The following is an 8,826-nucleotide window of genomic DNA, read 5'->3' as shown; positions in this document are numbered from 1 at the left end:
AAGAAAATCTCTTCATTTAGCTCCCTTATCAATGGTGTTTTGGTCGACCGGCGTCGACATAGCTGTCTTTCCTTATTTTCTCTTCATTTTTCTCTTTTAGTTTTTGACCTAGTTTCCCTTTTGGTAAAACACATCACCATGTCTTTTTTCTTTTCTTTACCCGATCTATATGAAATCGCAGAAGCACCTTGCTTGCATCGTCAAAATGCAAAACTCACTGATTTCTAACATGAAAGTTGGATAAGAACACCAATTTAAAAATTGGAACAGAAGATTGTAAAGATGAACTGAACCTAGGGCTAGGGCTGACCTTTTGATCAATTAAAAGCGCAAGGAGCAAAGAACGGCAGCGTGTACAAACCCGGATTGACGGCGAATCGGCGATTACCGAAGCTTTAAGGCAGCTGGCGAGGGCGCGTCACATCTCGTCTGGCTGATGGTCGCGTCCGGACTTGTTTCTCTTTCTCACCAGATTCACGAGCGGAAGGCGACACTTCTGCTTCGTGCAAAGCTGGTAGTTCGTATGTGTCCAAGACATATGGGCTGACTTATTTCTCTTTCTCACATACGGGCTTTGTTTGTAAAATAACCAGAAAAAATAAATGAGTGGGGGCAAAGAGTATGGGCTGAGTGGGGGCAAGGCCGTATACTATGGGCTAGTATTACGGGGGCCCACTGAGCTCAACGTGCGTCCGCCCCTGGAGCATTCAGCCACAACACTATGCAGCGACCGCACCTGCTTCAACTTTACAGTCCACAGCAGTTTCAGGCACCCTGCCTAGTAAGGGCATCTCCAGCCGCGCCCCAACAGGCCCCCAGGCCACTTTTTCGGCGCCGGCGCCGAAAAAACGGCCCAGTCGCGTCCCCAGGACGCCGAAAATCGCCGGTTTGGACCTTTTTTCCGCCCGGCGGTCACAGGCCGAACCCGGCGCGCTGGAGAGCCGTTGGGGGCTCCGGCGCTAGGGAAAAGCACGCCTAGCCCACACCGACAGGGGAAAAGTTAAGGTTTTCTTCCCCCGACTCGCTTCGCACCCCCCGCGCCCTCGGCCACCACTAGCTATATCCCGGCGACGGCCGCCGGCCTACTCCGCTAGATAGCCATTCCCCACCGGAAAATAGCAGCGCTTCGCCGCGGCAGCCCCTCCCGCAGCAGCTGGGCGTTTCCGGCCGCCGTTTCCGGCCGCGGAGGCGCGGTTTAATGGCGGGTACACGCCCATCGAGCGCAAGGTGTTCGGCATTTTGACTGTCTCGACGATGGACTCGGATGAGGAGGAAGAGCTCGCCGCGCTGCTGGAGGAGGAAGCCGCGGCCGACGTCCAGGAAGAAGAGCATCTGATGGTGCTCGCCGCCCTCGCCGCCCAGCTGCTGGCGAACAATGAAAAGTCGCGTCGAGGTGGCTCGGCGCCGGGGCGGGTGAAAGCAAAGAACCGACATCGTCTGCAAGGCTACTGCATGCTCTACTCCGACTACTTCGCCGATGCTCCACTTTATGGCGAGAGAACATTTCGGCGCCGTTATTGGATGAGCCGAAAGCTCTTCCTCAGGATTGTGAATTCCATCCGGGAGTTCGACAACTACTTCAAGTGCAAGATGGATTGCACTGGCGCTCTTGGATTCACCTCCATCCAGAAGTGCACGACAGCGATGAGGATGCTTGCATATGGAGCTCCCAGTGATTCACTCGACGACTATGGGAGCATGGCCGAGTCCACCAGCATAGAGTGTTTCTACAAGTTCTGTCGGGCAGTGGTGGCAGTGTTTGGGCCACAATACTTGAGAACACCCAATGCGGAAGACACTGCTCGGATCCTAGCCCAGAATGCAGCAAGAGGATTTCCTGGGATGCTTGGAAGCATCGACTGCATGCATTGGAAATGGAAGAACTGCCCATTTGGTTGGCAGGGGATGTACAAAGGCGCCAAAGGCGGTTGCAGTGTGGTGCTTGAGGCGGTAGCCACACAAGACCTCTGGATTTGGCACTCCTTCTTTGGTATGCCAGGAACTCACAATGACATCAACGTGCTGCAGTGCTCTCCTGTTTTTGCCAAGCTCGTTGAGGGCCATTCTCCTCCGGTGAACTTCGAGATCAATGGGTACCAATACAACAAGGGGTACTATCTAGCTAACGGCATCTATCCGAGATGGTCGACATTTGTGAAGACGATCTCAAACCCTGTGGCAGGAGGCAAGAACGCCTGGTTTGCGAAGCTTCAGGAGGCTTGCAGGAAGGATGTCGAGCGGGCATTTGGTGTGCTCCAATCTCGATTTGCTGTTGTTCGGTACCCCGCTCAGACCTGGTCCAAAGATCAAATATGGGAGATCATGACTTGCCGTGTGAGCTGTGGTGGCGTGGTTCGGCACCGGGGGACTAGTCAGATGCTTCTCCAATCGGTGCTTTGTTAGCGGCGTGAGCTGTGGTGGCGTGGTTCGGCTGTCTCAAGTTCTAGGGCCTCCTAGTCAGGCCAGAGCCCGACGGGCAAAATTCCAAATAATTGTTGCCACCATGCCAAAAGAGCATAGTCCATATTTTCCATATCATCACAACCATTCTGTATCGTCAGAACCCTTCATAGCCCGCATGAGGGCACCCTATTTTCTGAGTAAGAGAACCTTTTCTATACAGTGCACGTTGCACCCACCATCACCCCTTCTATACCGTGCAAGTTTTCTGAGCGATGATGTTTGTGTTGTAATGATATGGTAGCTTCTAATTGCCTCCACAACCTATTTACATTTTTTTGACCGGGTCGTTGTGTGATATTGGTCAAGCACATTTTTGAACCTTGAAACATGCCTCAACCTGACCTTTTTCACTCGCACTCTAACCATTATACGTTGTGTGAGTGTTGGTCTGGATGATAAGCGATTAGAAAGAGATAGTGACAAATATATAGATAGATAGATGGATATATAGAGAGGATTTATTTATGAGTGAAAGATTGGTATAGTTTGACCTCATCGCTTAGGTTGCATGGGAACCTACATTTTACATTGCCGGAACCAAGCATACTCGCAGGGGGCACCCTCTTATGTGTAATGAGAACCTTTCGAAATGCTGGACGTTACAAATCAACAAACTCATTTGGAAAAAATACGAAATATAAAAGATAACATGACATATTTAGTAGATAGATAGATAGATAGAGAGGATTTTTAGCGACTGGGAGAGCGGTACAAAGTATCACCACATTGTTAGATTACGCACGAGCCTCCATTTTACATTGTCCGAACCATGCATACCCGCATATGGGAACCCTATTTTTTGTCTACCAGAACCTTCCTATAGACCACGATAGTATCGAGTCACTCCATATTTGATGATACACTTTGGTGTTGTTCTAACATCAGTTGTAACAGGGTGATCAAAACAGGAACTTACAGGCTCATTAGAACCTTCCTATATCGTAAGATCTATTCATACCCTGCATGAGGGCACCCTACTTTTTTAGTACGAGAACATTTCTATACATTGGACGTTGCACCCACCATCACCCCTTCTACACCGTGCAAGTTTTCCGAACGATAATATTTGTGTTGTAAATGGCAATATTTTTGAGCGGTGTATGACTTTGCAAGCACGTTTTTCGAAACTTGAAACAGCACCTCAGTCTGACCTTTTTCACTCGCACTCTAACCCTTATATGTTGTGTGAGCGTTGGTCTGGATGATAAGTGATTAGAGTGATAGTGATAGATATATACATAGACAGATATATAGAGAGGATTTGTTTGTGAGTGAGAGAGCGCTATAGTTTCACCGCATCCATTAGGTTACATGGCTCCTCTCCAGCATCACCATCACTTGTTCCCAGCGTGGCCTGGCCCGACCGCAGCACTCCCCGTCACGGTGGCTCTCGCCGGCTCCGCCGGATGCAGCTCCCGCCGGCGAAGGTCGCAACTTCGGTGAAGGAGTGCCGCCATTTCATCAATGGTGAGGTGCCAGTTCTAGCTTTTTATCGCCGGGTTGAAGCTTTTCAAAAATAGGGTTGAAGCTTTTCATGTCAATTATTGCAATGTGTGTGTGTGTGTTGGTCAATGGACAGATGGATTAGAATGTAATGTTGGAACCAACACTTGACATGTGGTTAAACCCACTCGAAATATATATTTGTAGAGTTGGCATAAGACGATACACCAGTTATGAATGAACAATTGTGAATGAAATATGAAACTTATACCCCTCACGGTGGTCTAGTATCCCTATATCATTACAATGACACGGGAAGTTTCATTTTCCATTACCCAAACCTTGCACAATCATATGAGTGCACTCTTTTTACTGGATCGGGCACCTTTCATACTATGAAAGTCAGACCCCTCAGGGCACAACCCTAGTCGAGCAGGTGGTTGATGGAGGTGTCACCGAACATAATTGTCCCTCAACCTTGCACATCGTATGTGTGCACTCTCTTTATTGGACCAGACACCTTTTATACCTCTAACATTATACCCTTTAACGCACCATCCTTGTCGAGCAGCTCCCTCTGACGGTCCACCGCCGCCTCTGACCATCCATATACACCCAACCTCTGTGTGTGTGTGTGTGCGCGCGCGCGCGTGCGTGCGCGTGCGTGCGTGTGTGTACCCGGGTGGTGCTCTGGTGGATACAACGCTCATGGTATAAAAGGTGCTCGGTCCAATAAAAAGAGTGCACACATACGATTATGTACGGTTTGGGCAATGAAAAATGAAGGTTCCGGTTTGTACAAGCATCCAGTTCTGGTCATCCTATTTCTCTCTAGTGTGTGAAAATAACAAACTGATAGAGCCGACTTAGCTCACGAACTCATTGACGAGAACCTCCCAGATCCTACACCATGCACGCATTAGCCAAGCAATAATGAAATACTAGCACTTTGGGAGTGGTACCACCAATGGCGGAGGTAGAGGGTGGCCAGGGTGGGCCACGACCCACCCTGAGATTCGGAAATTGCTTTTCTACCATATAGGAGAAAGGCTAGAAAAATAAAAGAAAAAATAAATGCATATTTACATTTGCACTGCTGGCCCACCCTGGCCCATTGGGCTAGGTCCGCCAGTACCACCTCACTAGTCAAACACACAATTAGCCATCAAGTTTCCTTTTAGGGATGATTAACCATCAAACTGAAACCAAGCAAGGCAGCTGGACAGCAGTGGCATGCCCACAGTCGGCAACCAGCAAAAACGGAGAGATAGAGAGTCACGTGGGTGCAATGACCAGCACGACATGTTCATGAGAATGAGTGAAGGAGCCAAGCCATGCATGTGAAGGACCGTGGTCTGACCATACCCGTGACGCAAAACTGGAAGTAGGAGTATATGTCTATGCATGGTTGAAAGAAGGGGCTGCTTCTTACTCTGTGTGGCTAGTTGCCGTGTATGTGCACATAGATGAAAGTAGGGACTGCACCTTCCTTCTTTTGCATTTGTAGAATTGACTTGAAAAAAATAAGTAATATGTATTTTTAACCAACGTTCGAAGTAAAATGCATTTTTTGTTAGTAAATATATACTCCAGAATAGTGATCTACAAGGCTTAATGACAATTAATTAAATAAATGTGTATTTTTTTCATCCAATCTTGGGTCGCCAAAATTTCACATTTACCATATTTTGATTATTTGTTTAACAAAACGTGTTTTATAAAACAAAATAACTATACAGTTTAATAAAATCCAACTCTCACAACATATATTTTGTATTTTCATTTCTACATCTCATTTTCTTTACATGGCTGGTCGCTCCTCCACCCAACAAACTGTAATTAGCAGAAGTTTTTTTAATAGTAATTAGTAGAAGCTTAAGAAAAATACAAAAATTAGCGTCAACCTTGATGCCCACTGGAGGAGGTGGTACTGCCATTGAGAACGGAGCCACATTGTAAAACCTCCATGTTTCTTTGTCAAGACTATGGGAGGATTAGTCAAGAATACAAGCTGCAACGCATTAGGCTGGTCACAATGGGGAGGAACTTAGGAGTAACATCACACACTCCAATACAACTTTGCTTATGTGGCACATATTTAATGAAGAGAGAGGTGCTTGTGGTAACTAGCTAAGTTACCGGAACATCACACACTCCAAGAAACAATGAGTCTATAACCTAATAAATACATCGTTGCATGACACTACATAGATGTTCCTACCCACTATGGAGATAGTAACATAGTCTAGGAAAGTGTGTAAGTTACTAGCTTATGTTCTTGCCCATTGTGACCAGCCTTAAAGTATTCAGCCTACAGAATTTTGTCTTAGTGTGTACTCTATAAGCCAACGTGAATTAAAGGTATCGAATCTTTCACATTTGATGCATACAATGGACGTTCATACATGCTAAAAATAGCTTGGGATGGATAGAACCTTTCAACATTAACAAGGCAACAAAACCTAGAGCATAGGCTTACCCAAAACAGATGATGCTCGAGAACCAATGCTAGAAAGGAGCTGCGTCCATTCCCTGAGTACTCCTGCCATTGCAGGTGTAGGTTCCCATTTTGGTCCGCTGCCATGTAAAGCACCCCCACATGGCTTCCTCTTTGGTAAATGCGAGCATATATAAATCAACAAATAGGAACCTTATCCACAGTAAAGTTCGGATCTTGAAGCAAACTAACGGTTCTGATAGCCACCTCCATAGCTAGTGGTGATAGGAAATCCATGTTATATATATATATATATATATATATATATATATATATATATATATATATATATATATATATATATATATATATGCAGGACCCTATCCGTTTGTTTGTGAATGCACGAAGTAATGATGTCTGGCTATGGGGGCGTCTCTTTGGATGTTCTAAGGCAGTTTCCCGTGTCTCTGCTAGCTCCGATTCTGTTGCGCCCTATTGTCCGACATTTATTTATTTATGTGTTTGACCCACGTGGTTAGTTAATGTTGTGATGCTGTCGAAGGACAAGCAGATGTTGCAGTCTGTATGCTACCCTATGTACCCTCTTCGTCCTGGACAGTGCTGAGGATTAATACAGACTTATATGTAATTGGCTGGTGCTTGCTTTACTTAAGATGCCCGCTGTTCTATTTCTGATTTCTTGCTTGGTCGTGGAGATGTTTACCATATTGTAGTAAAGTTTCTGATGTACACATGTTCCAGCCACAAACATGGAAGAAAGTTGTACCTACAAAGGATATTATCATTTGTGATATCAGGTTTCTACTATTGCATGTCTTTGTATATGGTTTGGGCAGCATGTGTGCTTTGAACATTCTGATCTCTTGGTTATATAGTGGCTACTAATAGCAATTGAGTTACTAATAACTTAACATTACATGTTTGACCAAAATGTTCGGACAGGCACCCTCGCGTCAAGGCGCGTTGCCGATCTAGTGTAGATAGTGGAGCAATGTGGCACGCAAGCAAACAAGGGCGCAGCTTTCCTGCTCCGAATAGGAATCCAGCGATCCAAGTGGTACGTGGTGCTTGGAATTGCATTGGACCAAACGCGGTATCGGAATCTGGTTGCTGGCCCTCCGTCCTGGGTCCATACTCATATACTACCGGTCCACCGCAAAAGGGCTTCCGCTTGTTTTTGCTCTCTTCGGTTAATAATATATCGGGGACGGGGAGGAAAGTTGTTACGCGCTGTTAACCTAGGTTTGTTGGCACCCGAAAAACTCGCGTACGTCGCCGTCGCCGTCGCCCCGAGATGGCCAAGGAAGGGGACGAGCCGTCGGACTTGGAGAGGGGGTCCAGGCCTGGCTCCGTAGTAATCGTTGTCGTTGCGCCGCCAGCAAACTTCGGCGCCCGGCCAAGGTCCTCCGCTGCCGCCGGCGGAGAAGACGACGACGACGATCGCAAGATGCCGAACTACGTACGTCCACACAACACGCATAGATAGACGGATATATCTACTTGGAAACGTGTGGCTCACATAGGTGTTCCATCTGCTGCAGGTTTGGGTGCCTCTGCAGCTGCTGCTGACGGCGGTCGCGTGCTGCCCGCTGCTGGCGCTGGTTATGACGCGGACGGACTGGGTGGAGAAGGTCGTCTTCTCCGCCGTTCTGCTGCCCACAGTCGTCGGCGTCTTCTTCTTCCTGCGCGCCGTGTGCAAGAGGCCGCGCATGGCCGTCGTGACAAGCATGATCAAGAGATAGAGCCCTGGTCGGCTCGCTTCAGCATCTGACGTCCACATACATGAGCGCTAACCACATCCACACGACACACATTGTATGCTTTTAAGTGTTATATAGACCTAGACACGTGCTGTGTACTAGTGTATGATCTGTTGTTGGTCCAATCCAGGTTCATGCCCGTGTGGTCGTGCTTGTGTGTTTGTTAATAGATGTGTTAGTGCCAGTGTTAATCTGATGTGTGTATAAATTTTCCCTTTTTATGTGTTATAAGCTACAGAGTAAAGATTACTTCAATCAAAACAAAAAGAGGATACGTTGAAATCATTATTACTGCAAGAACGTGTTTCGACCGCCTATCGACTTCAGCATCGTGATTAGCCTAATTGCGGCATGTGCCACTTGTTGAAGCGCGAAGCGGATTCTGCAGTTCACATCATGTTAAAATGTCGTTTCAGGGTTCGGATCTGAAATATGATCAGCGACTGGCTTTGTATGTATTACCCTCTCCGACATCTGGGAGCGGATTGACAACTGTCAAGGAATGGTGGCATCATGAAAAGCAATGAATTCAACGATGATGTTATTAATATTCTCAGGAATTTGGAATGAGCAAAATGTTTGTATCTTCCGTAAGAAAACTATGATGCCCATGATCTTGGTCTCCAAGATTAAAGGCAACATGCACAACTAGGCCATGAACCTTATTATTCCGGGAGAGTAACACCTTTCTACTGACCATTG

The 8,826-nt window shown here is 46.8% G+C and overlaps 1 protein-coding gene across 1 annotated transcript; it reads left to right on the top strand.

Annotated features, from left to right (window-relative positions):
* The first annotated feature begins 7,531 nt into the window (after nucleotides 1–7,531).
* On the top strand, nucleotides 7,532–8,388 carry LOC119293449. The gene is made up of 2 exons (XM_037571934.1): nucleotides 7,532–7,823; nucleotides 7,906–8,388. The coding sequence occupies exons 1-2, from the start codon at nucleotides 7,659–7,661 to the stop codon at nucleotides 8,104–8,106; spliced, it is 366 nt and encodes a 121-aa protein (XP_037427831.1). The 5' UTR covers nucleotides 7,532–7,658; the 3' UTR covers nucleotides 8,107–8,388.
* Nucleotides 8,389–8,826: the final 438 nt, after the last annotated feature.

The sequence above is a fragment of the Triticum dicoccoides genome, chromosome 4B (genome assembly GCF_002162155.2).
Source record: "Triticum dicoccoides isolate Atlit2015 ecotype Zavitan chromosome 4B, WEW_v2.0, whole genome shotgun sequence".
NCBI lineage: Eukaryota > Viridiplantae > Streptophyta > Magnoliopsida > Poales > Poaceae > Triticum > Triticum dicoccoides.
This window is presented reverse-complemented; position numbering and strand designations above follow the sequence as displayed.

Excerpts from the sequence above, each read along its gene's own strand:
- LOC119293449 (XM_037571934.1), top strand. The coding sequence starts at position 7,659 with ATGGCCAAGGAAGGGGACGAGCCGTCGGACTTGGAGAGGGGGTCCAGG. Across the intron at positions 7,824-7,905 it reads ATCGCAAGATGCCGAACTAC|GTTTGGGTGCCTCTGCAGCT; the intron begins GTACGTCCACAC and ends CATCTGCTGCAG.